The sequence below is a fragment of the Scleropages formosus genome, chromosome 22 (assembly GCF_900964775.1).
Source record: "Scleropages formosus chromosome 22, fSclFor1.1, whole genome shotgun sequence".
NCBI classification, from domain to species: Eukaryota; Metazoa; Chordata; class Actinopteri; order Osteoglossiformes; family Osteoglossidae; genus Scleropages; species Scleropages formosus.
Genome location: NC_041827.1, coordinates 4,572,134 through 4,599,243, shown reverse-complemented (window position 1 = coordinate 4,599,243; position 27,110 = coordinate 4,572,134). Strand labels below are relative to the sequence as shown.

Sequence of the window (27,110 nt, the reverse complement as noted above, 5' to 3'; positions counted from 1 at the left end):
TCACATGGGCTGAGGGTGACCGTGGGAGGGGAAGCGAAGGACAGGGGGAAGGCTCAGGGACGCAGGATGAAAGCTGAGAAATGACCGCATCAGGGACTTGGGAGAGAAATCACGACTCCGTAAACAAAAATGCAACTGAAAGAGAGAAAAAAAAATCATAAAATAATGTATGTCTATTTAGCAAATAAGTATGCCGTAGTAAATGAGCAGAACCCCTCAAAAAAGGTAATTTTCTTTCCGTTTATGTTTCATTTGCACGCTTTGTCCTGTTAGGTAGAGAGCATTTTTGATTCGATTGTCTGGTCGTCACTTCGCAAAAACGGCAAGTCACTGTGCTGTGCTGTGCTGTGCTGTGCTGTACTGTACTGTACACACCCTGAATTACTGCGAATAATTACCTCACTGTCAGGATCTCCATCACCAGCACACTAAAATGGGCAGGTGTGTCCGCTGTGTGTTTGGTTAAAAAATGTAACAAACCGTCATCTCATCGGATGAGACTGTGTAAATACAACATCGTAATGTAAATTTACATTTTTCTTTCTTCCTCGTGTGGCGTATTCCAGTCGGCGTTTCGCGGGTTACGAGAATAAAGAAAGAGCGCGTGCGGGGGGCGGGGGGAGCGCGTGCATGTGCGGAGGAAGGACGGGCGCGGAGAAATGCGCGTTCCCGGTCGGAGCGCTCCGTTCGGCTCCTGGACGCACATGGGCGATGCGCACCTCCTCGTAACGGACCGCAGATAACACGCGGTAAAAACACCGTAACACTTCTTGAGCAGGGTAGACTAGAGTAGAGTAGAGCGTGCTGAGCGTCACCTTTCCTCACTCACACTGGGCGCGGCGTTGGTCCATTTTCACACCGACTTCCTCCACTTTCACATCAGATGTGAAGGAGGCTTGAAGCATCTGCTCCTCCTGCTGTCAGACTCTGAGTGATGCGCAGTGTCGCCAGGTAGCCCGAGGCAAGGCGCGTGCTCACCTCCGCTGGAATATTAATGAATCAGTGTTGATCGGTCCTCGTGGAAACTGACTGATAGATTTTATGAGAATATTTGACAGGATGCAGCTGTGGTGCAGACTTTTTGAAGGATATTCATAAGGACTTCTTTCAGTGGATAGAGAATGATGTCATCCCCAGGGTTGGGCACCCCTAGTGACCCCCTCCTGACCAGTCCAGGAGGGGGACTGGGCACAGCCCACGATGGAGTGTGGAGAGGATCCATACCCAAAACCTCCAGCTTCCCATCGTCCACCACTCGCCACCTGAGCCACCGTGCGAACAACTTCCAGAGGCACCCGAAACGGCGGAAACTGATTCGACCCTCGCCGCCCCCGCCCCCCAACACCCCCTGTCCGCTCGAGCATCTGGACCTGAGTGAGCTGCCCCCACGGCGTTCGTTCTTGGAGTTGCTCTGCAATGGCTGCATCCTCTTCGGCATCGAGTTCAGCTACGCCATGGAGACGGCGTACGTCACCCCTGTGCTGTTGCAGATGGGTCTGCCGGACCAGTTCTACAGCCTGGTGTGGTTTATCAGCCCCATACTAGGTAAACAACTGGGCAACACGCACCGCAGAGATGCCGCAAAGACGCTACAGCAGCGCTGTCATGATCAGCCTGTAGAAGGCGGATGTGATTGTCATCTGTCGAGTCAAATGCAATGCTTCATTTCAGCATTTTCTCAGAGGGATCGGTTTTGTGGTTCTCGGAACATTCCAGAAATGTCTCGAAGAGATAAGTAATTGACCAGCTGGGCCAATTAGGGAAATAAAATGACTGAAAACTAACATACACACCAGTGCTCTTTGGATTGTGTTTGAGGCATCAGAGCCAGAGGCACGAGATAAATTTCAGCATTCTCAGCCGGAGACTGGACTCAACTGCAAAGTTTAGAATTACCTTTAAAAAAAGCGTTTTCGAACCAGCTGCCGAGTAAAGCCGAATTACCTCTCTTGCAAATATTATGCAGACGTTGTTCAAGTGCGTATTCTGTTCTTGTGTTTTGTTCTTTGCATTCCTTTCCATCTATACGGAAATGCGTACGTATTTCTGTTCTTATCTTACTCTCCTCTAGGATTTTTGGTCCAGCCTATTCTTGGTGCTTGGAGTGACCGGTGTACATCTCGCTTTGGCCGCCGGAGACCGTTCATCCTGGCTCTAGCAGTTGGTGAGGATTTCTCAGCCCTAACAAATGCACCAACTTCACCGACTCCTCCTTTTTTAGGGTTCAGCACGTGCTTTTGCATCATCTCCTTCCGTGTGTCCAAGTGTTCAAACTTACGCTCCTCCCGTTTAGGGGCTTTGATCGGATTAACCCTGGTGCTGAATGGACGGGACATTGGAACGGCGCTAGTGGACGCTGCGGATACTCACAAGTGGGGCATTGTGCTGACCGTATGTGGCGTTGTTTTGATGGACTTCAGCGCTGACTCGGCCGATAACCCCAGCCATGCCTACATGATGGATGTTTGCAGTCCAGAGGACCAGGACCGTGGTCTCAACATCCATGCTCTCCTCGCAGGTTAGATAGAGCCACAGCGTTCATGGGGATGGGTCTCCACTGAAATGACAACGCCGGCATGGTGACTGTTCTGACTCCCGTCTAATTCCATCCGTTGCTCCTCCTTGTCTTTCGCAGGCTTGGGTGGAGGTTTCGGCTACGTTGTGGGCGGAATTAACTGGGACCGCACAGAGTTCGGAAAATCGATGGGAGGTCAACTGAGGGTTATCTACCTGTTCACCAGTGTCACGCTCATTGCTGCCACAGCGATGACCCTCACGAGCATCCCAGAGCGCCCCCTTGCCCAGACTCGCGCCTCAAAGAGCGCCAGAAACACACTGAAAAGTCCAAACCTGCCCCTTCCGCCTTCACCCCCCGTCGTCCCGGAGGCAGGCAAGGAAGAAGAGGCGGAGGAAGAAAGGCAGGAAGGTTTTCACAGCTACCAAAGCTACAACCCTCATCGTTGCGAGCTTGACCCACTGACGCACTCAGCCAGCGCCGGGGCACAACTGTGCGCTGGCCTCGTGAGCCCCATCTCGCCCCTTAGCCCCCTCACCCCCAAGTATGGCAGCTTCATCAGTCGAGACAGCTCCCTCACCGGCATCAATGAGTTTGCCAACTCTCTCGGGACGTCCTACATCGACAGCGTGCTCATCGACTGCTACACGGGGCAGCAGACCCCGCAGGCCCCGGACCCGGAGAGCGCGGTGCAGGTGCTGCCCCCCGGGGACACCCCCCCTTCCCAGTGTCCGCTTCGTCCTGGGACCACGGGAATCCTGAAACGGCCCCAGAGCCTGGCGCTGCTCGAGGACCCTTTGCTGATGCCCTGTGCGGGGGCTGAGAACGGCTGCAGGCGTACGGTGACCTTCAGCCAGCAGGTGTGCGTTCACTGTCTAGCCTATCGCGGTCTTGATTTTCAAGCCGGAACAATCAAAGATCTTTTGTTTATATTTTCTGCTTAACAGCAGCAAGAAGTGTGTTGAGCATCAGGTTAACGCTGCAGGGATGCAGGAAAGGGACCTTCGTCAAAGTGTTGCGCACGTACTGTTTCTCCGCTTGTGGGGATCGCCTACAGTTGTTCAGTGCATTAACTGCTGTATTCATGTGCCTTGATGGGTCAGGAGCTCTGGGTAAAATTATGTGCAAAGTAACTGAATATAAGTTATTATGGACAGGGACTGCTGATGAAAGATCAAGCATCGGTTCTTTTGCTCATTCAGCCGTTACCTTTGGCTAAGGTTGTTTATTCTTTTAGCTGATGCTTTTCTCTAGAGCAACTTACAATTAGTTACCCATTCATACAGGTGGGTAATTTTACTGGAGCAATTTAGGGCAAGTACATTACTCAAGGGTATTACAGCTGGAGGGGAGGTTTAAACCTGCAACCTTTGGGTCCAAAGGCAGCAGCGCTAATCACTACACTACAAGCTATCTGATGATTTACAATATTATGTTTCTATACTAAGTCACTTGCAATTATTTAGCCATTTTATACAGCTGGGTAACTGTTGCAATTCAGGGTAAGTGTCTTGATCAAGGGTATTACAGCAGGTATTGGGATTTAAACCAGAATCCATTTGATTGCTAGGTAACAAGTCTATATTGCATTTACTTTTTTGCGTAGCTGTTGTTTTTCTCCAAAGCAACTTATCATTTTTTACCCATTTATACAGCTGGGCAAGTTCACTGGAGCAATTTAGATGTTGTTCAAGGGTATTACAGCTGGAGGTGGGATTCGAACCTACAACCTTTGGGCCCAAAGGCAGCTGTTGTAACTACTACATGCTTCTTGATATTTTGCCTTTGAGTAAGATACCCAATGTAAATTGATTTATTAAAAGTTCAGCTAAATAAAAGAGAACACTTTGTTATTTTGGATAAAATTGCCTGCTAATGAATACTGACAAAAACCTGCTTAAATGCTTTGATGTGTTAAGTGTGTGTGTGGGGTGGGGGCAGGAGATGGTGTAGACAATAGGAAATCTTTAAGTATAGAGCAGTGTGTATTCTGTCAGGTTCTGGTGTTACTGTAGTTAACGTGTGGGATGGTTAGTAGCATAGTCATGTGCGTGGCTGCTTGTAGACCCAAAGGTTGCAGGTTTGAATCACACCTCCAGTTGTAATACCCTGAGAGTACACACACACACACACATTTTCGGAACCGCTTGTCCCATACGGGGTCGCGGGGAACCGGAGCCTACCCGGTAACACAGGGCGTAAGGCCGGAGGGGGAGGGGACACACCCAGGACGGGACGCCAGTCCGTCGCAAGGCACCCCAAGCGGGACTCGAACCCCAGACCCACTGGAGAGCAGGACCTAGTCCAACCCACTGATACTCTAAATTGCTCCAGTACAATTACCCAGCTGTATAAATGGGTAAATAATCGTAATTGCCTAGGATAAAAGGACAAATTCAAATATCAAAGGCAGAACTTCATATTTACCGTAAAATTTCCTTAACGTCGTCCGCCTTTGTATTATTCATAGAAAATGGGTATAAAGAGCAGTTTGGCAGAGAAAAGTGCTTTAATGGTCTGTCTCATTCTGCTCTGCTCATTCAGGTAGCAAACATACTTCTGAATGGGATGCGGTACGACAGCGATCTGAGTGACCACGCGGACACCACCGACACACAGCTGTCTATGAAGCTGCTCTGCATCGCCATCTACAGGATGCCTCCGTCGTTGCGCAGCCTCTGCACCAACCATTTTTTGGGTGAGCGCAACGGTGGCCCGAGCGGGGCGTAGGGTTCCGAGCGTGGTTGTGTCGACGTGAACTTGGACTGGTGTGTTTGTCTCTGGCTGTCCTGCAGGGTGGCTGTCCTTTGAGGGCATGTTGCTCTTCTACACTGACTTTATGGGAGAGGTGGTGTTTGCTGGAGATCCAAAGGCCCCCCATGACTCTGAGGCCTACAAGCGCTACAATGCTGGGGTCAGCATGGGCTGCTGGGGAATGTGCATCTACGCATTCAGCGCTGCCTTCTACTCAGGTGCGTGAAGGGTTGCGCAGGGTCACGGCAGTGAACGTTCAGGGAGCGCACGTAAACACGCACCCGCACGTGTTTCGGAGTTGTGCGTGCTTGCAGACGAAACGGAAGATGATATGTTATAGGTGTGGAGGTGTGGCCCAAACAGTGGTAGGACCTATGAGCTCAACAGGCACAACGTGTTCGGTTTCCATCGAAGCCATGAATGAATCTGTGACCCTAACCCTCCAGGGAGACTTTCTCACTGTAGCAGCCTCACATAATAACTACCACTACATTATTTTATATTTTATATATAAAGATCCAACACGTGGATGAGCGTTTTAGTCTTGACACCACCGTGTTACGTGTGGCCTGACTTGGGGATAAATCCATGTCCCTGAAGAAGTGCAGCAGAGAAAATGTAATTAATTTAAAAAAAAAAAAAAAATTTTTTAGTCCACATTTAATGTAGCGCTAAGAACAATGAATTTTCTTTTCATTATAGTTTAACTTTTTATTCTACTTTATAAATAAATGTAGAAAATAATTAAAGATTTGTTATTTTATAGTGCAGTTTTTTTTTCTTTTTTGCCTCCTCGCAGCTGCTGATGATGATGATGGTGTTAGGACCCCCCTCGATACAGTACACCTAAGTAGGGTAGCGGTGACCTATTTGTGGAAATTTTGTTCATGAAGGGTCTAATGTGGATAAGATACATTTAAAAGTGACTTTATTAAGTAAACTTACCGTGGTATTGTGCGTGGATGGGCTTGAGTAAGATGAAGGCTGAGAGCATGGGTACACGATTCCCACAATGCAGTGCAGCTCAGCGTTTCTCACAGATTCTGGGCACAGTTTCCAAATGCGGCTTCGCTTTATTGCACGGGACAGAATGTCGAGGACCCGGCCCGGATGCGGCGGACCGAATAAACGACAATTTGAACCGATTAAGGATAAGCGGTATTAATAATTTTCGGACCAGATACATGAAAAACCAGACATTGGGAGACCGAATAACGAGGGATGACTGTATTAGATTCTAAATGTTATTAAGCGTCTGGTGGGCCTCTCAGTGTCTGTCTGTTTCTGACACAGCTATTCTTGAAAAGCTGGAGGAACGTTTCTCTCTACGCTCCCTGTACTTCTTCGCTTACCTGGCCTTCGGGCTCGGGACGGGCCTGGCCACGCTCTCCACCAACCTGTACGTGGTGCTGTCCTTGTGCGTCACCTACGGAGTCCTCTTCTCGTCCCTCTGCACCCTGCCCTACTCCCTCCTCTGCGAATACTACCAGTGCCCACAAGTGAGTAAAACACAAGGCAGCGCCTGCTATCCTGTTGTGCGTGTTGGACGTAAAGTACAGTATATGGCTTTGTCTGTGGTTTCTTACTATAGTATTTGTGTAAGGCTTCAGCCGGCGTGCCTTTTAAAAACGAGACATGTTTTGGTGACACCGATCGTTGAGTGTGTTGGGTGAACGCGTACGTGCTCTTACGTTCCCCCTGTATTTTTCGCGCGTGTGTTTGTGCAGTTCTGCGGCTCTTCGGAAGACGGGACGAGGCGGGGGATGGGTGTGGATATCTCTCTGCTCAGCTGTCAGTACTTCCTGGCTCAGATCCTGGTGTCCGTGGCGATGGGACCTCTGACCTCCCTAGTGGGCGGGGCCCAGGGGGTGATGTATTTCGCAAGCGTGATGTCATTTGTCGGATGCATATATTCGTCACTGTTTGTGGTGTACCAGCTGCCCCCGGCGGAGGGTGAGCCCCCACAGAGCGAAGCGCAGCCCCTGCTTGTGCACATCTAGAGCCCCCCGCCTTGCGTGATGCACACTTACGTTCCCCTTTTGTAGCGGGAGCGCATGCATTTAGATATTGAAGGCTGCGTGCGTGTGTGTGCATGGACATCTGTGTATGCTCTCCATCTTTCTACATTTGTGCATTTTGTGTGTGTGAGGTACAATAAGTTACGAACAAGCGTGTTGCCGAGTGTGTCCGGAGGTGTTTACACCTGGCTCACCTTTGTCTGACAGGTGAGTCACCTCGGGAGGGTGAGCGTACTTGTGGGAATGGCTCATGTTTACTTTCCGCTTCATCTTCCTGTCCAAAGCAATATCAAGACCTTTGGATTCTTTGCTGGAAACAACACAGCCAATCATGGTAAAAACAGATAATGGCGGAAAACGTGTTTGAAAGCCTTTTTGAAATTTGTGGTGTCTCTAAGCGAGAAAGCGAATGGGACGCATCTGCAACGTAAGGAATGTTTCGGGGGGTCTGCATGAACCTTTGATTAATATCATGTAATTGAGGTAGAGCTCATGTTCAAGAATGTGTGTGTGTGTGTGTGTGTGTGTGTCTCTACCTCATAGCTGCTGCACAAGCTCAGCTGTCCTCTTGGGGTTTGAGGACGTCTCGTTGACCTTGCTGCTAACGCCTCCGCACACAGGTTAATACGCACGTATCCACGGCTTGAAAGTACGCACCGCACCAACAAGGCTGCCAAACACACGCATGATCACACGGATCACAGTTTTGGAAGAAGTGGGCTGTGGGGAACTGTTGCTACGGTAACCAGTGAGGAGCATTAATCAGTCGATCAGAGGAGCTTTTGACCTTCCAAAGGTGATGTGCATTCCCAGGGGCTCTTGTGCGCACGAGAACAGGATTTAGGATGCTTTTTTTCCCCCCCTCATAAGTCCGTGACACCTGACTGTTCTGGAGTTTACACTGCAGATGTTTAACTAGAAACCCGTGTCTTGTCATGGGTTTCACAGGTGACATTTTCATCTTTAGTTGCTGGCGAACTGTGTTCTTGATGAACCTCATACTATCTGTGCTTCCAAGGATCAGAGAAAAGGACGTGAGAAGTAAACCACCCGAGATTGAAAACCCTCTCAAAAAAAGGAGGAAAATTGTTACTGATGTTCTTTGGAGCCCAGAGAAGAGCCAAGGCTGTGTGTGTGACAGGGACTTAGGAGGACGCAAAAGCACTTTCAGATGATGGTCAAACCACTTCCCAATTATTGCACCAACCCCCTGGAATGCTCACTGAAACGTCTTGAAGATGCCCCCCCCCCAATACTGCACACCTACTACCTACCCTGCTTTAGCTGTTCTGCTCAGTTTTGCTTACATCCATGCAGCTTTAGGAGATCCACTCTTCCTGGAATGTTTTCCACGTTGACAGCAGCCCTTATAACAATGGTTTGGACCTGTCAGTCAAATGGAAATAAAAGAAGTGTATCATGCTCAACTCAATATTATATACAGCAAAGGCCCCTGATTTCAATTCCATCCATTAAAAGCTTTTTCCTTTACACAGTAAAGAAGTTATTTTTCAGTTTTATAGCTATAGCTTTTTTTTTACCAGCATGAATTATTTAAAATTTCTTTTTGTAACACAGCTATTATTATTTGAACTTACTTATAAGAATAAAGTTTTACTTTTCTCTGTTGTCATGAAAACAGTTCTTGGAAAAAAAAGTAGGGAAACTACATGTTAAATATATCATGTATGATAACTATCACCTGTGTTACAGAACTGACAGTTATTAATTTATAACCAAACTTATTATTTGAATGCCAGTTAATGGTAGCAATTCAACTCATTCAGCAGTTTTGTGGCCTGGAATTAATGTGGGTCAAATACTTTATTTTGTTTTTGGAATGTAAGATCTCCGTTTTCTGTAATTCATGCTATTTTTAGAGAGTAACATTTGAGTAGTACCAGTGTTTAGCTTTATAACCTGAAAAGTCTGAAGATTACTCCTGCAGTACCCTTAATCAAGGTATTAACAGTAAAAGCAAACATCTTCCTACATAAATGGGTAAATAATTGTAAAGCTGATTAGCAGACACTGGATGTGGCCTTGGACAAAGGTGTCATATGAAAGGAACAGTATTTCCATGGCAGCAGTAGAAACTTGCAATTTTACCTTTAACAGCTAGAGGGAAGTGATAAGCCACTATTGCTAGAAAACAAACATTAAAACCATGACTAAGAAAAAAGTTCTAAGATTTAAGTGACAAGGACCAATTCTAAAAAAAAAAATTAAATTTTCTTTGAAGAACTTGCCATTTGAAAAACAGTTGCAGCAATTACAGAAGACAAAGCATTCCTCACACTACTGTACACACCCAAAATCACAAAACAGGACTACTTGCTTAATGCAAATGTCTACGGTGTTTCCATTTAACATTGTCAGTAAATTTTTCCAACAAGGAAAAGTTCGACAAACCGTAAAACATACGATAAAAGCAGTTTGAGACCATACCTCTCTCTCTTTCATTAAATGCTTGTCCAGGGCATGGGCACAACAGTCCAAAGCCCATCCTGGAAACACAGGGTGCACCCTGGATGGGATGCCAAGCCTTTGCAGCATAGCCATTCATACATTCACTCTAGTTCACCTGAACCCTGTCTTTGGACTGTGGGAGGAAACCAGAGCACCTGCTGGAAACCTACTCAAGTATGAGAACACCACAGGTAACTGAATTTGAATCTACATCCTAATAGTGTAAGCCCTGTGAGGCAAGAGATCTATCCACAGTGCCAGTGTTGCCCTTATACCCTATACTTGTACAGAGAAAGGTCTGCAGGACAAAAATTCAAGACATTTGGTGATCAATCATAAAACACACACACAAAAATAAAAAGACAAGACTGATTTATTTATAATCCAGAACCAGAATATACAAAGCAGTGGTCAGCGCAAACAAACCATTTGTTGTTTTTTTTTTTTTTTTTTAAAAAAAGATTGCTTAGAGAGGACAAAGTAAGGACCACCAGTATAGGTTTTCCGAAGCTTTTAAAGACCTAAATCTGTTATCCCAGCAAATATTAAACCAAACTGTACAGACCTTGAAGAAAACAAATGGATACAGAACAGGGACCAAAACCTTAAGATTTAAGAGGGGTTAATAAACATTGCATAAGCTTATTTGCTCAGTGGGCCAAATTATCATGTTCAGTAAAGAGGCCCTCAAATTTGTGTGTGCCATCTGCCGTTACATTACAGACCAGCAAGGCAAGGTTTTATAACTACTAGCAGCACAAGCTAAAATAGAACCATTCTAACCCTAACTGTCCATTACCCCCTGCTTAAAACTTATCTTTGGTCTTCATTGAATGTTTAAGAGGTCACCATATAAATGTCTGAACCTTATAAGAAAGGGCACAGCTGCTTAAGACTATCACCAGCTGGTCAGGTAACAAAGTAGAAAATGTGCTTCACAACTGTTTTGAAGAAGGAAAAAAAGGGACTGTTCTCATGAACAGGCCCCATTTTCAGCAGTAATTAAAACTGGCCATGAAGGGACCAATAAATAACATTTTACAAAAAAAGGGCTGTGACGTTATAGAACTCCAGTGCAAATAGAATATGGGGGAAATGTTTCTGTGATGTATATGAAAGCACAACCTCTACTAGGTCATATTGACCATGTGGACAGAGCTACTGAAAGTAGACTGAGGCTTTAGGCTTTCACTTCATCTTCTGTAGAGCTGCCATTTTCTGTCTTCTGCTTTTTTGTTTCAACATTTTCCTAAGTAAGTATAAGGAGAAAAACTATATTAGGAGACAATATGCTCTCTGCATATTTTCATTACATTTTAGTTGTCAGTAATCAGTGACAAGATACTTTGGACTTGAAACAAAGTATGCAGAGTTACATACTTCCTCTTCCGCTTGGCGCTTCACAGCATGTCCATCAGCCTCTTCCTCTGCACCATCCTCTCCATCCTCACCCTCATCTCCATCTCCTAACATCAGAGATTAAGTCACACTGTGTCATGAAGAGAAGGTCTGCAAGAGTCAGTCAATGGCACCAGCCAAAGGATGAATGAGAAGCCAAAGTAATCACTTGCCTTCCTCTTCTTCCTCCTCATCTTCAGGGGTCTCATCACCATTTTCAGCACCATTTGTCTTCTAAATAATAATTGACGCAAGGAAACAGCAATGAGTAATGTTGATTGTAGCATGGACTGCACACGTGTGATGAAAATTTTTTAGACTGCTATAATCCTTAAAATGAGACCAACGTTAAATTTGAGGAGCCCAAAAACACACACCCAGCAAAACTGGATTAAGCAGTTAGTTGGTGAAAGACTAAATTTGGCTAAATTGCGCTTAATCAAATGTATTTAATGGCAGAATTGTGAATGAAGTTTCCAACTGCTGTACATCTCACATCATAATCCTCACACTAACCAGAGGGAAGAAGGTAAACAGAGGACCAGTTGAAGGCCCCATTCGGTTCACATCTGTGTCATTTCACAACCCAAACAAAGAAGTGCAGGGTGAAGTGGGGGAGGGGTGAACCCAACACCTGCGCCACGAGGGTGCCGGAGACAAAGGCCCAGGGGCCCACAGGGGGATGGGGCCACACTCACTGTTCCATTGGCAGGTGCGTCGTCGCTGCCGTTCTCCTTCTCGGCTTCATCCACCTCCTCTACAACTTCTTTCTTCTCCTTCAAGTCCTGGAAAGAAGGGGGGAGAGAGAGAGAAAACGGTTGGTTTCAGTGCTTAAAATTACATAAAGAGTCACTGAGATAACTTTCTGCAATGCTTGTTTTGAAGAAAGAAAAAAAAAAATCAACCTTCTCTTTTGGAATGAAGCAGGTGTAAAGCACTACTCAGTTAAAGTGGAAAAACTAAGCAATGGGCCAATGCTGTGAAAACCACAAATAGCTTCCTGACATATGTTATCTTTTGCCCTCAACTAACTCCTCACAATGAATTTACGGCCACACTGACTAATAGAGCGATAAAAGAGTCAGGAAAAACCTTTAAAAAACACTCTCTGCAAATACCGAGCTGAGCGACGTATTACATTTTTTTCGTTAGGCGGCAAAAAAAAAGGTACAAGTAGTCAAAAATTAAAACGGCGCAAGACGGAAAAAACGAGTTAAAAAAAAAAAGGTAACAAAGGGAAGGAATAAAACATTCCCTAACAAGCTTACTATTTTTTTGTTTTTAAAAGTGAAAACGGAATTGCCGCAGCTTTGAGCGCATAGAGAGCGTCGCGCGTCACTGGTTCCTTGAGTTGTGGCGCGCGCTCGACGGGTAGACAAAAGAATTAGTAGAAACGTGGCCGCGAAAAACGCCCGCGAGCACGCGCGCCGCCTCGCGAGGAAAACCACCTAGCGCGAGCGAGCGAGTGAGCGCACGCGCGCGCACTGCCAGCCGCGCGCTCCGAAGGTCAGCGTTAAAATGACCGTTTTCCCGCCGTTTCAGACTCCGCTCCCGTTAGTCCCAATTGTCGATGTTCAGCAGGACCGCGCGGCGATAAAAAATGGAAAACTTGCCTAATTTTACGGCGACAATATTTACAACAGTATTATATGTTGTAATCCACGAACAAAACCGAAAACGCGGCAGCTTCCGAACGTCACGTCAGTAAGTAATTCAATTTCCCTATGCCTACTACAGAAATGACGGCGAGGAGCAGTTTTCATGCCTTTTCAAGTAAAATGACAGTTTCTCAAACTAAGAGAAATACTGTTACGTGAAAACGTAACGGTTCTGTAACCGGGACCGAGGCAGAATACGATCTTAAAGAATACTGCATCTACACACAGTCAGAGTAAGTGGACCTAAAAACTAAGCCACAGCTGCGCTATTTAACTAACTTATACGCGATATTTAACGGTATCAAAAAAATCAGATAGGGTTTAATTTAAAGTTTCTAACATTAAATTAATATTCATAAGTATTACTCAAATAATCTTACCTTTGGTGAGACCTCAGAGGTTGTAGTGGTGTCAACTGCGCTGTCTGCCATTGTTGCAAGGAATAAGAATATATCCAAATTAATTTTATTCGGCTATTTCCGTTTTTGTACTTAGAAATACAGTGATGAAGACGAGCTACGGATCTGGAAGCTACAAGAGGAGTGAAACAAATTGGTTTCAACCCCAGAACTCAAAGCTCGACGCTTGACAGAGAGAGGGAGAGAGAGCAGGTCAAGGAATGGCGGGATTGGCCAGAGAAAAGAACCGAAGGCTTTGTCGATGTTCTATTGGACACCGCGACTGTCAATCTTATCAAAATAATCCCGCCTTCTAAACTCCGCCTCTAATTTTTTTAATTGGCCGAATGCAAGAACGGCATCTTTTAGTGCAAGTAAAATTAAACAGAAATTAGACAATGCATACTGTAAATCGCGGCAGGATCTGAATAACTAGAATAAAAAATACTGGCTGCGTTATATAATCCACTAGCTATGCTTGATATCGTCTCTGTTCCGAAACTAGTTTGCAGCGTTAGTATAACACTCACACGTACGAACAGTCCAGGCGAACTGAGACTTTTGAAAGTGATGTTACTTGTACGACATAGACTTGTGTGTCAAGTAGGGATTTAACTGCACAAAAAACGTCTAACTGGAGCGGTGGGAAACCTGAGACATGCGCTGAAAGACTCATTTCCTGTGCCAGTAAATGTTTTACGACATTTCTTAGCTTGTGTTAAGATCGTTAACTGAACCACGTGTTTTCTTGAGCTCATTTCAGTGTGGTATAACCACGTTTTCTCATCCTTTGTTTCCTGCTCGTCGCTAACTACGGTTGCAGGTGTCGGGTTACAGCTGGACGCGGGTTCCAGACCGTGGCGCTCTGTGCGAAAACACGCCCCTGCGCGAGGAGCGCCTTCCTCTTTCTGCGCGCGACGAAGCGCAGCACCCCCCTCTCCACCCCCCCATCAGTGTTTAAACTCGCAGATGATCTGAGCGCCATTTGTTAAACGTGAAACCAGCAGCGCTAGTGGACTCTGGTCGAGATTCATGTCAATAAACTCGTCTACCAAAACACATCGGTGCCCCTGTGGTTGGATCCACACCTGGCTGTAGTTGGTTCACTCCCATCCATGTCAGATCTATAACTCATTGTCGTTTAATGTCAAAGAAGACCTCACAACTTTAAATGGGACTGATTTCTTTTTTTTAAACTAAAGGCTCTGCAGAGCAAAGATCTTAAATTAACATCCATAAATGCATTGTCTGCAATAACTTTAGTTTGAAAGTCTTACTGCAGTCTAATGGGAGGGTCATTATTCCTATCAATCATTATCAATACCTCAATACTGTGTCCATGTCAGTCAGTCAGGGCCATGGTGGTTCGGAGCCTATTTTGGAAGCGGAGGCTGCTGGACTCGACGGATCAGTCGCCACACACACAGAACATAAGAACTCTACACTGACTGATCCAGATTCAAACCTAGGGCCAAACAGCCCAGGATGGTACCCCTGTGCCACGTGATGAAAGAATATGGGAATTAAAGTTGTTGCTTCATTGCATTTTTTGTAAAATATCAATGGAAAATAACTTTTTTTTTGAGGGGGGGCTCTACACCGTTGTTTAAAATGAAGCTTTTTTACATGTTATATTCTCTTGTCTGGTGTTCAGTAACTGCTGTGGGTGGGATTTCGGGTCAGAACCTAGATGCTGATCTTTGAATCCTCATTAGTTATTTATTCATTTAGCTCATGTTTTTCTCCAAAGGAACTTGTAGTGGTGAAAGTAACTTGCAGTTACGTTATTTACCCTTTTGTACATGTGGGAAATTTTTACTGGAGCGGTGAAAGGTAGATACCTTGGTCAAGGGTTCTACAGCAGAAGGTTTTAAGTATCGTGCTGTAGATATAACCACTGTGCCACCTGCTGTCCTTTGTCCCTGAGGTGGTCAAGGGAACATTTTAAGGCAACAACAAGATAAATAAAAATTTCTCTAGAAGAGTAACTTGTAGAACAGCTGTTGAGGCCCTGGAACGCTACTTGGGAAGTTCATTTTCTTCAATATGTCCTGCTACCTGTCCACGATTGCCTGACTTCTGCATGGACTGGCTGACTGTTGTCAGTAGTTCCTACCAAAGCCTTTCTTATGGAAACAAGGCACAGTGTCTAAACTCAAGTAAAGCTGAAGACAAAAAGCCACAAATGCTCGAGGACTGGCGTTTAAAGACTGTCGGAAGAAAGACCAATTGTATGCCATTGTCTCAGTGTTTAGGATAAAGCTGAACAGATTTCTTTATGCAGCATCATAAGATCAGTGCACTGCAGCCAGAAGAAGTGTGTCAAAAAGATGTTGAAATGTTTATTAGAAAAACATAAAAACTGAAAGCAATGTGTTATGAGTATCAGATGTACTCATAACACATTGCTTTTGGTGTTTATATTGTTGTGACCTAGTGTTACTGATAAAAAAACTCGTTGAAGCAGACACATTTCATTTTAATGGGTATTTTTCTATAACTGTAGATCATTATCTTCTTGTGACTGATGGGGAAAAAAAAAACAGGTAAACACAACAACAAAACTTAAGCAACCACTCGTAAGGAAGGCTAGGTCACTCTAAGAAGATTGTGTAGATTCTGCATGGTAGGATGTATGAATACACCTTAAATTTGTCACTCATGTTTCTTTAAGGGAAAAAACCAGCATTTACCCAGAGTGACACACTTTTCTACAATGTGTAGTGTAACAAAGCACTACATACACTTTGCTAAACTCTATCCCCATTCAGCTACTCATACTGCTGAGCAATGTAACAGACTTTCTGATGGACACACACACACACATACTATAGGCAATTTAGACTCATCAGTTCACCTTACTTATATTTGCTATGAAAAGTAAATGAACAATGGTAAACCATGATAACTGTATAGGTAAGTAAAGCATTATTTTTAAAAGTCAGTGAAATAATTAACAGAACTCGTTCCTTTGATTTACAGAAGAGGATTTTTCCATTTTGGTCCTTAACATGATTATGTTGGCTGTGTGGCTGTGGGGGCGGAGAGCCTCTTGAGCTGGCCGCGTGTCTGCTGTGTGTGTATGGCCGACAGCCTGCCGCTGGGCTGATGCACACAGCAAGGCTGCTGTAGAGTCTTTGTTTATGGCCACTGTTTCATTAGCATGTTGTGTAGAGGCCATTGTGCTGCGGATGGAGCTGACCAAGCAGCTGCTCCATTCAGCGTGACGCAGGGCGGCTCTCGGCGAGGCCTCCTCCCCTCGTCGCCCCGTCTCACACTACTACTGTGCTATTTTCTGCACTTGAGCTTTGTTTTTTTTTCTTCGCTCACATTGCCTTGCATTGGTGCTTTTTAATTAAAAGAAGCCATATTTCTTCATTTTCACTGAGCCTCTGGAAGAATCCAGAAAGAAACACACACACTTTCATAATGAGTACTGAGGAAGTTCTGTTACACAGTCCTGTTTTATCTCAGTTCCTCCTCTTTGCCGACTTGGGGGGCTTATAGACGGGATCCTGCCACGGAGCCCGTTGCGTGGAGTTGACTCAGTGAGCCGACATCGAAGCGGGCCGTCTAAAAGTTCATCTTCCAGAAGTACAGCCGCGCTTGAGCAGCACCAGCGAGCTGTACGGGGCGTTCGGAGTCCGTAACCTTGGCGCCTTCATCCCTCTGTCATTTGCAGGGGTGTCCAGGAGAGGGCAGCCATTCTCCCTGTGCGCTTCCAGGTGTGCGCTGAGGGCAGCGTGTCGGTTTCTGCTGCCTTGGATCTGGACTGGCCCTGGAGCTGCCCTCTAAAGCACCACATTTAGTGACAATGCCCTTCTCAGAGCTCACAGATGGCGTATTCTCCTGTTCCACTCGGTGCTGAGCCTCATCTGGCAGCTGACACGTAAGGCCTGGACTGGATCTTTCACGCTGCGGATTGGACTAGTGCTGGGGGTGGGGGCCAGGGGTCAATGAGTGCAGGGCTCCCCTCGCACTTTTCTGCCTACATTCTCACTTACTCTTATTTCTGTTTCCCTCCAAGTCAGCAATTTAAAAAAAAATGCATATATTTCTGCTTACATTTAACTGATGCTTTTCTGCAAAGCAACTTACAGTGTTAACTACAGTTATTCACCCATTTATACAGCTGGGTAACTTTTTACTGCGCCAATTTAGGGTAAATACCTTGCTCAAGGGCACTACAGCCAGAGGTGGGATTTAAACCTGCGACCTTTGGTTCAAAGGCCGCAGCTCAAACCATCACACTGCAAGCTGTCCCATATTTTGGTTTATGCTTTGGTGCATAAACCAGAATTTCAGTGCAGAGAAGTGTATTAAGATCCGCAGATGTTTTTATTCAGTGTGATTAGAGATTAAACTTTTTTTACACCATTATCTATGTATACAAACTTTTCTGAAATAAATAAAGTTACCACCATGGTGACCAGTAAGGTATGCAATCTGCTACCAGCTGTATGGATAATGTGTGAATCTTATGGTCCTGTTTATAATTTTTTGAATATGATTGTGCATCACAAGAGCACCATTTATTTAATAAGTCATCACTGTAAAAGGCAACATGAAATTGTACACTTCTGTCCAGATTTTTCATGAGAAATCGATATCATTGGGAATCCAGTGCAGGGGAGGTTGTGACCTCATCACTGCTCATTTTACTAGTGAGCTGTCATAATGAGAGACAGACCTTTTTCAATGTCCCCCCCACCGCAAAAGTTTATTTTCTTCCAGGACTCCCCCACTGAGCTGTCAAGAAACTGAGCGCAGCATCTGAGGAAATGCGACTAATAGTAAAACAGAGGCCAACCATGAATCTAGTATCTGCATCAGCGTCCCGACCTGTTGCATGGGTGTGAATTTGCTACCACTGGTACCGTATACTCCCATCATTTACATATTACTGCCTGTTTGAAATACCTCGAGTCATTTATTAGTGAGAAGCAAAGTTTTCGCACATAACTTCTGACTCAAGTGCGTAATGGCCGTTGCGCATTCGGAGGAGGACTACACGAGAGCAACAGGAACAGCCTTCTGTAATCTAGTGTCCGCAGTTGTCTGCTTTTCCACATGAGTGCTGGTCAGATAAAATCCTGGGCTACCAGTCCAAGTATTACTCACTCACTGTAAGTGGAAAAATGAGAGCATGCGAGGGGGTGGGGGGGGGTTGTCTTTGTGAAGTCATTTCCTGTTGATTTTTTCGCCCCTATTCTGGCGATCCTGCTACATTGACCCGTTTCCATGGATACTGGAACTCCTCCAAAATTGTCCTGCTGGTGGATGCTGTTATAGGTGGCGGGGGCCGCTGGGGGAGAGAGCGCCGAGGGAGTGCGAGGGAACGGGCTTGCGCTACTGCTTAATTCACCGTAAATGTTACTGTGAACATGTCTGAATGGTGTAAAGTTGTCAAAGTGCTCTGAGCAGAGCTCACTTTGGACTCGGGAGGGTTTTTGACTTTTTTCACATCACACGGTTGAAAGATAGACTTGTTGAAGTCTCTACTTTGCTTACAAAGTGATGTCGTGCCTGGAAACGGCGTGGAGGTGGAAAGGCATACGAAAACGCCAAAAGAAATGGATGAAGGGACGAAGGCCGACTTTTAAAAACAGAAAACGTCACTTCTATTGGTAAAACACGTTTAGCCACACTTGTGATCAGGTCACCGTGAAGAAATAACAAAAGAATGTATTCATGCAGGGGAAAATGTGACACACAGCTCTTGTCTCAACATAAAATTCTCAAGAATTAAAAAATAATCTCTTAGTAGAGGCCCTTTCTACGAAGCGAACAGGTTATATGTTTTTATCCTTCCTATTAGACACCCACCTTCTCTTACGAACCGGCGAGTGATTTAAGGACAGAATTTGAATTGTCACCTCTATCTAAGCGCACAGTAAAAAATTCGGTAAACCAATCAAAAAGTAATGCAAAGCTTTCGAACACACAAAATCCATCCTCCTTCACTGTACACGCACTCACGTGTGAACGGAAAGAGATGCATCCAGTGACTCACATGTGCTCATACGCTCATACTGAGATCTCTTTGCTGCCGGGGTTATAATATGAAGAATCTGACACTGAATTTGACACGTTGGAGTGCGGTCTCCGCACTGTTTTAATCTTGATCCAAGATCTGCCACATTCAAAGATACTCATCCCCCCCCACATGCATCAGTTATAACTTTTACTACACAGGGACCAGATCCATGCCGCTTCAATCTGACTGTTGGGAACACGAAGAGCCATAAACTCAATGGAAAAACACCAGGAGCTGGACCAGCACAGTGCGGAATGTTCCCATGAGTTGTAATTAGCATCCTGGTAGAAACTGTATTCATGTAATATTGCTGACCAAAATATTTTTGATGCCACTAGGAATGCCTAAACTAAATCTCATCACTATTTTTATTGTTAAAATGTTGTACACTGGCTCCCCAGCTGATGATCATAACTGCAACTGGAAATGTGTTCTTAATTCAGATTGCTTGCAACTCCAAAGTCACTTTTACGAATAATGATTTAATTCAAATTGCAAATAATGTTTTAGGAAATACTTTAAGGGCCAGCTGGTGCAGCAGTGATAAGTACTGTTGCCTTTGGATACAAATCTGACCTGCTGCTATAGTACCCTTGAGCAAGGTACATACCCCACATTCCTCCAGTAAAATTACCCACATACCCACATGTATAGATGGGTAAAGTAATTGTAGGTAAATTAACGTTGCAAGTTGCTTCGGAGCACAATATCAGATAAATGTATTGAATTTAGCTGATTATTTTCAGTTAAAACAGTTATAATTACGTACAATTATTTATCAATTAATACAACAGGATAATTTTTACTGGAGTAATTCAAGTGAGGACCTTGATCAAGGGTTCAATAGCAGGTGCGGGATTCCAATCTGGGTCCTTTGTTTTCAGCTTGGTAGCACTAACCACCGTGGTACCTCCTGACCCACTAAGTTTCAATAAATAAAAATGCTATATGTTTATTGACGGATTAGGCTTTGTAAAACCACAGGCAAAACTGTAATGAAAGTACATCCATTATCAATAACTGATTGTTTCAGTGCAGGGTCACAGTGATCCAGAGCCTGTTATGGAAGAGCAAGACATGAGACAGGATACAGTTTGAATGGGACACCAGTCCGTTGGACTGTAACACTTGTTTTATAAGATTAGAAATGACCTTTTCACAGCATTCAAAATAAAATTCACATCCAGCGTTTATCGTCTTTGGACAACTTTTATAGTTTTTTCCGTTTCCTTACCAGATACCAGTGGAAGCCACATTCCTATAATCCGGAGCATGAAAATTAAGGTGTCTTTAGCTCCACGAGAAAGACATTTTAGAAGAAAAGAACAATGAAAAAAATTCTTCTAAAAACAAATCGATCATTGGAAAAGGTTCTTCGTCTCTTAAAATTTGTGCGCTGCAAAATGTAGAAAAGCAAATAATAAGGAAATGTGCGTAGCCATGGAGTAACAGAATACCTTTTGGGCATCAGGCAACTGGAAATATTGTACCTCTTGTCCAGATTTAGCATTACCTCTGAATACATGCTTAACAACTCCAATGGAGTCACTAATTAAACAAAAAAATAGGGTTATGTTTTATACATTTCTCCTTCCTACCATTGTTTTTTGCTACTTGTGAGTTTACAATAAGAAATTGCATTATGTCATTTGAAAATACTTTCCATTTGATGTTTTTAATACGCATGTTTTGGCTGTATTATTACTGACTTAGTTACATAGGGGCAGGTGGTAGTTCAGTGTCGTGGAGTGTTAGTGCTGCTGCCTTTGGACCCAAAGGTTGCGGGTTTGAATCCTACCACTAGCACCCTTGAGCAAGGTACTTACCCTACATTCCTCCAGTAAAATGACCTACCTGTATAAATGGGTAAATAGTTGTAAGTAGCTTAATCTCATAAGTTGCTTTGGAAATAAATGTAATGTATTTGAAGACTGACAACTAAATATGTTAAGTTTTGCAGAAAGAATGTGGCCCAGTGAAATACTGTGGCCCTTTCAGCTGAGCACAAAATTTCATAGTACCCATTATGAGGATGAAGGTGAGCAAAAGATCATTCTAAAATGAGCAACAGATTATTCCCAGTTCCACCTGGAAACGAAGGGATCAAAAAAACACAACCTGACCCATGGAACACCAAACTTAGAGAAGTGCAGGAGGGATTGGGGTCAGTAAAGGTCAGATGCCATTATTGCGGGGGGGGTTATGGTCAGAGTAATTGGGAGGCAGTCGGGCCTCGCTGGGTCCTTTTGTCCGAAGGAGCAGGGTGCGAGCAGGGTGCTACAGACTCCCGAAGGTTCTTCCAGGATTCCACAAAAAAAGCGGACATACCTGGGAGAATCAGTGTAAATTCACTCCACTCTTACTTCAGGAGCTGGATGTATAAAGTGATGGTAAAGTGACGCTCAAAGTTTCCCTGATCCTTCTACGAGAGACGTGTAGGACTTAAGACATTAAGAAAGGTACCGTCTCCATTATCCATCATATATGAATAAACCAAGATAATTTAACGTTTGATGATCTTGCAATGGGGGGTGTAGTGGCACAGTGCTTTCTGGTGGGTCTGGGGTTTGAGTCCTGCTTGGGGTGCCTTGCGATGGACTGGCGTCCCGTCCTGGGTGTGTCCCCTCCCCCTCCAGCCCTGCACCCCGTGTTGCCGGGTTAGGCTCCGGTTCACCGTGACCCTGCTCAGGACGAGTGGCTTCCGCCAGTTGTACGTTCTCACAATGCTTCACAGACACATTCCATGTTGATACTGCGAACTCAAACTTCGCAGAGTTACGTCTTGAAAAAGACACTGCCTTTGTATCCTCAGCATTTATCATAAATATTTATCATCTATTATTTATTCATGTGTATAACACTGCAAGTCTTGTTTATAAAATTGCAAATTAGGCAAAAAATAAAAGCCCATTAATGTAAATCCTTGTGGCTGTGGCCTGAGAATGGACAGAAGGCGTATTTCTGTAGTGGCTGGGGTAAAAAAGAAAGAAAGAATGAGAAAGTTTTAAGATGAAACACAGAAAGACATGACTTGTAGACTGAGCAAAACGAGCAGAGAACGGCACGTGGGAAAAACAGAGAAGAATCCGGCGATGGCGTGTGTGAGACTGACTGGAGCTCAGGGCGGACGGTCATTGTAGTAACATGAGATGTGCAGCAGTTTCCCGAATCCCACCCCAAGGCCTTTCTGTGGGACTCGAGCACAGAATGAGATGGTGGTGATACAGGCAGGCATGTCGTGAGACGCCTTCGGCTTGTGCATCGAGTCTGCGCAGCGCCTTCCTTTCCCAGCCTCCCTTCTACTCTGCACCCTCCCTACCCCACCTCTTCCGTGGAAATTTCCAGTAATGCAGCGAACTGACACTTCTCAGCACTGCCCTCCCACATGCAGCTTCCCCCTACCTGTCCGGCAGCGGGGCTTTTTCATTGGTTGAGGGTCTGCGTGATCTCACCGCGGTAACAGCTCATCTGTCGGCGACTATATTACTGTCGGCCTCCTGCGATTGGCTCTCTGCTTCCTGGCCCTTCAAGGTGGGAATTTTGAGATGAAATGTGGGCCTCCTTCAGCTCTCGCGAAAACAAGGGCTAAAGTCATACAATACATCCTCAACTGTTTGCCCACCTCCTACAACAGAATCGTGTCTAATATTCATGTTATTGTTCCTGGCCATACCGGTGTCATTAAAATGATATACTTCAAACTTGGATTTTAAAAAATGTGCACACGCTAAACGCAAAGTACACTTTGATTAATTCGGCTATTGCGGCGCAGCATTTAAACCACAAAAAAGCTGAACCGTTACCCAGACGTGTTGTGACGCCTACACTTAACACCTTTCCACAGTTCGCCAGAGACCTCCTCGAAAATCTGCACTTGCCTTAACGCTTTTCGCTTCTAAAACATGGCCAGCTTTTGTTATTATTGTACCATTACAACAACCAAAGTCTTATTTCTCTGCGCTCAGATGGAAATTATGTATATTCCCATTTATGCATATCAGACAGAAGTAAGGAATATGGGATGAAATATAGCTTGGGAAGATGGGGGCATAGTGGTGCAGCGGGTTTGGCCTATGCCTGCTCTCCGGTGGGTCTGGGGTTCGAGTCCCCCTTGGGGTGCCTTGCAACGGACTGGCGTCCTGTCCTGGGTGCATCCCTTCCCCCCCAGCCTTGCGTCCTCTGTTGCCAGGTTAGGCTCCGGCTCCCCGCGTGGGACAAGCAGTTTCGGACTGTGTGTGTAACCTGGGAAAACGAAGGAGGGCTCTTGTTAAAAATCGATAAAAAAAATTATATGCCAGCAATTAAAACCTGACACTGGAATGCGCACATGGGGTGTGTGTGTTTGCTTTGTGCAGCCAGTTTCTCTTCTTTGGAAGGAGACAGAGAAAGGTCGAGTAAAGAGCAGAAGAGAAAGAGTGGGGGGGGGAGGCGAGCTGCCCTTCGGACTCTTTCTCTTCTACTCTTTACTGCTGAGTGGAGGTGAGGGAGAGAGGGACAAGGCCCAAATGGGAGAACTGTGAGTCAGTAGGTCGCGCTGACCCTAGAGCCCATTGTCGCATGCCAACAAAGAGCCATCTGCATAGCAACCCATGTGTAGCCACCAGAGACACGGGGGGAGAAGTGCCATTGGGGGAGGTGGGGGACAGAGGGAAGGAGAAAGGGCTCGAGGGAGGATCCAAGTAAGGAGGGAAGGAGGGAGGGCCAAAAGGGATCTTGGAAAAGCTAGAGAATGAGGGGGAAGGGAGGATTGAAGGTAGGAGCTGGCAAGAACCAAATTAGCCCTAAAGCCTTAAAAAAAAAAAAAAAGTTTGAATAACAGAGTGGAACAGGACAGGACAAGTACTGCGGGAATTAGGAGCACATGGGGCTTGTTGGAGAGGGCAGGGGGGCAGCGTGTGGGGCTGCAGATGCCTGGAGCGTCAGTGCTGCATGCAGTCAAGGGCCATGTTGTGGTTACTGACAAACACACTCATGCGCGTGGAGCCGACCGACGGATCTCTTACATTCTCCAGCCCCTGAAGAAGCCACCGCCCTTTTTCACCTTCAGCAGCGCTCCTGTCGGCTTGCTGAAGCTTCACCTCGGAGCACGTCGTGCTCCCGCGGCTTATGTGTACCGCCAAGAAGGAAAGTGATGCCATTTCTGTTTAAAGTGCAGAGTTTTAGATTTTTAATATGCACCGACTGGTGTCAGAGGTTTTTCAGAGCCTCCTGCTGCCAGATCTCTCTGTCCGTTTTTTTACTGTTGATTTCGTACGGGGTTTTACTCTACCAGATCTACGCCACCATTGAGGACCCCGCACTGAGCTCCCCTTTGCCTTCACAGCAGCAAGCGTCCCTCCCGACGCAGGGTCAGGATAAGTGGCAGTTGGGCTGGTTCCCTGGTGGTGTGACCACCTGCTAACACCACAACACCACTAGCGATAATGAAGTCGTAGCAAGAACAAGAGCGTACGTGACAATCAGGGCAACGGAGTGTGTACTTTAGCTGCGGAACTGCCTAGCAACGCACCGTTTTTGCTTGGAGCTGGAAGTCAAACTGCTGTTGGTGCCGTCTAATGGCCCTCTAACGTTATTGCGCCTCTTGACCAAGAGCGCCTACGAATTTACACACGATCTAGGTATCTGGGCAATTTTATTTTCAAAACATTTGCTCTCATGTTTATAAATTTCCCTGCTAGTATAGTCTGGAGTGTTCTTGGTAGACTTTGTTATTTTTCACCATCCCTGAAGGAGGATATTTGTATAAAGAGTAATTTATAGATACAAGTGGTTGCTTATGTTAGATCTGGATCACAGTGTTTCGTGGGATAAAGTCTTGTAACCGACAACGTTTCCAGACTTGTAAAAAAAGGACCTGCTGTGATAAGTGAATTAAAATGTTTAGTGTGTGTGAATCTGTGTCATTCATTGTTTTAGTGTATAAATGGGTGAATGATTGTAGGCAAGTGTAGTATGTTTAGCACTGTAATCACCTTGGATAAAGGTGTGCGCTAAACACTACACAATCGTCATTGTACGTCGCTTTGGAAGAACGTGTCAGCCGAAGGGATAAATATAAATATAAAATGAGGAAAAGCTGATTTTTGCAGTGCGCTGAATAAGTGCTCGCTGGAAAGGCCTGACTCCTCCTTTGCCCCTTACCTGTTTGAAAGTAAACAGAGCTCCCTGATTGGCCAGACTCAACCTGCCTGCACAAGGGAAATTGCCTAGCAACGAGAAACCAGCATGTGTGTATGTGTGTATGTGTGTGTGAGGGAGGAAGGTTTCTGGGTGGAGACTGCAGACTGGAACCACAGCAGTGGCTGGAAAATACCAGGCAGTCTGCCTAGACAAACACACAATAACTGCTGGAGAGAGAGGGAGAGGGGGGGTGGGGGGGGCAGAAAGGGAGATGGAGCAAAGGAGCGATAGAAAGAGAGAGAGAGAGAGAGAGAGAGAGAGAGAGAGAGAGAAGGGAGGAGGGAGGGGGATGGGGTGAGGGAGGGGGGAGAGAAGGACAGGGATTGATTTGGTTTAAAAGGCAGCCATACGTACACAATCACACAGCGACAAATGTATGTCTCTATTTTGTCAGTGAAACTCGTAGCTCAGTCCTCTGCCAAAGTTTTTATACTGTACTTTGAATATACGGTACTTTACGCAACAACCCTGGTGGATTATTCATTGCAACGGATCCTATCCGTATGGCAATAAAAAAAAAAGACATTTATGAAACTTTTCCTGGTAAGAGATCTGTAAGACTGGATAAGTCTCAGTTTTGGTAATACATGAACATTTATAAAATAAAGGGTCGAAAAAGAAGGTGCTCCATCACATCCGTTTAACGTCAAAGCAGCTCGATTAATTCTCTAATGATTTCTTCCTTTGAATAAAGCACTAGCGGGAATGTAATACCACCGTACTTCCTTTACCCACTGTAATACTGGGGTAAAGAGAAGAGTGAAGGAGAGAACACCAGCACAGTGGGAAAGACAGAGAGAAGTGCATTAAGCCAGAGGCTCATAAGCATATAGGAGTGAGACAAGAGGACAGAGGGTGCAAGATACTCTGAGTGGACACAAGTCACCGTGGTGGGGTACCGTAAGAGTGGACACGGTGATTTCCTAAGTACAGCTCTGTGCAGCAGTTTGCCACTTGAAGATCCATGAGAACACAGCTGCAAAGGATAAGTCTAGGAATGTATTAGTGAAATCAGTGAACCAGCATGGGCGACATGGTGGGAGGACTGACAGAAAGCAGAGACAAGGAAACGATGCAGGAGGACGCGCATACCTGGGGGAGGGGAGGCGAAAGAAGTTAGCAGGAAAAGAGGAGCTGAGCAGGCTCAGAGGTGGAGGAGAGCAAAGACGGGGATGAACGGATGGAAGGAGGGAGCGTAAGAAGATGGAGAACTGTGGCTGGTTGCCTGTGGGCGGGGCAACATGCAGGAGGGGGGCGGGATCTTTCCACCAGCTGGACGGTGAATGGTGCAGGCAGCCTCTGTGGGCAACCTGGCGCCGTTGTCAAGACAAGGAAATGAGATTCTGCTATGATTAAAGGGAGCATCGCCATGGTGACGGAGAAGGGCCGTGTGCACATGGAATTGTGGTAGGGTTGGCGGGGGCGAAACGAGGGTCGGATTTCAAAGGGAACTAATGCCCCCCACCCGTGGGTCCTCCTCCCTCCTTCCCCGTCTTAATCAGTATTTGCAATCACACAGCAAGGCTATTTTAAAAGGAGATTATCTTATGAAAACAAAAGTCATAAAAAGCATAAGGGGCTATAGTCTCACTTCCTTTTGACTGCGTGCACATCTGTGGAAGGAAAACTTCCTTATTCACATACACACACATACGGTATACGCATAACCAGACACACTCCTGC

At 45.4% G+C, this 27,110-nt stretch overlaps 2 protein-coding genes across 2 annotated transcripts; one reads left to right on the top strand and one right to left on the bottom strand.

The window, feature by feature from the left end:
- Positions 1 to 29: 29 nt before the first annotated feature.
- slc45a1 (solute carrier family 45 member 1) lies at positions 30 to 8,851 on the top strand. Its single transcript, XM_018725334.2, has 8 exons — positions 30 to 1,545; positions 2,072 to 2,164; positions 2,294 to 2,518; positions 2,636 to 3,375; positions 5,060 to 5,213; positions 5,311 to 5,487; positions 6,563 to 6,768; positions 6,997 to 8,851. The coding sequence occupies exons 1-8, from the start codon at positions 1,122 to 1,124 to the stop codon at positions 7,267 to 7,269; spliced, it is 2,292 nt and encodes a 763-aa protein (XP_018580850.1). The 5' UTR covers positions 30 to 1,121; the 3' UTR covers positions 7,270 to 8,851.
- A 1,260-nt stretch (positions 8,852 to 10,111) lies between these two features.
- On the bottom strand, positions 10,112 to 13,401 carry LOC108918339 (prothymosin alpha). The gene is made up of 5 exons (XM_018725474.2): positions 13,193 to 13,401; positions 11,853 to 11,939; positions 11,328 to 11,388; positions 11,137 to 11,222; positions 10,112 to 11,005 (listed from the first exon to the last, which is right to left on the bottom strand). Exons 1-5 carry the CDS (start codon positions 13,241 to 13,243, stop codon positions 10,937 to 10,939), a joined length of 354 nt encoding a protein of 117 aa, XP_018580990.1. The 5' UTR covers positions 13,244 to 13,401; the 3' UTR covers positions 10,112 to 10,936.
- Positions 13,402 to 27,110: the final 13,709 nt, after the last annotated feature.

Excerpts from the sequence above, each read along its gene's own strand:
- slc45a1 (XM_018725334.2), top strand. The coding sequence starts at position 1,122 with ATGATGTCATCCCCAGGGTTGGGCACCCCTAGTGACCCCCTCCTGACC. Across the intron at positions 5,214-5,310 it reads CTGCACCAACCATTTTTTGG|GGTGGCTGTCCTTTGAGGGC; the intron begins GTGAGCGCAACG and ends GCTGTCCTGCAG. Across the intron at positions 5,488-6,562 it reads CAGCGCTGCCTTCTACTCAG|CTATTCTTGAAAAGCTGGAG; the intron begins GTGCGTGAAGGG and ends TTTCTGACACAG.
- LOC108918339 (XM_018725474.2), bottom strand. The coding sequence starts at position 13,243 with ATGGCAGACAGCGCAGTTGACACCACTACAACCTCTGAGGTCTCACCA. Across the intron at positions 11,940-13,192 it reads CCTCTGAGGTCTCACCAAAG|GACTTGAAGGAGAAGAAAGA; the intron begins GTAAGATTATTT and ends CCTTCTTTCCAG. Across the intron at positions 11,223-11,327 it reads TGAGGAGGAAGAAGAGGAAG|GAGATGGAGATGAGGGTGAG; the intron begins GCAAGTGATTAC and ends CTCTGATGTTAG.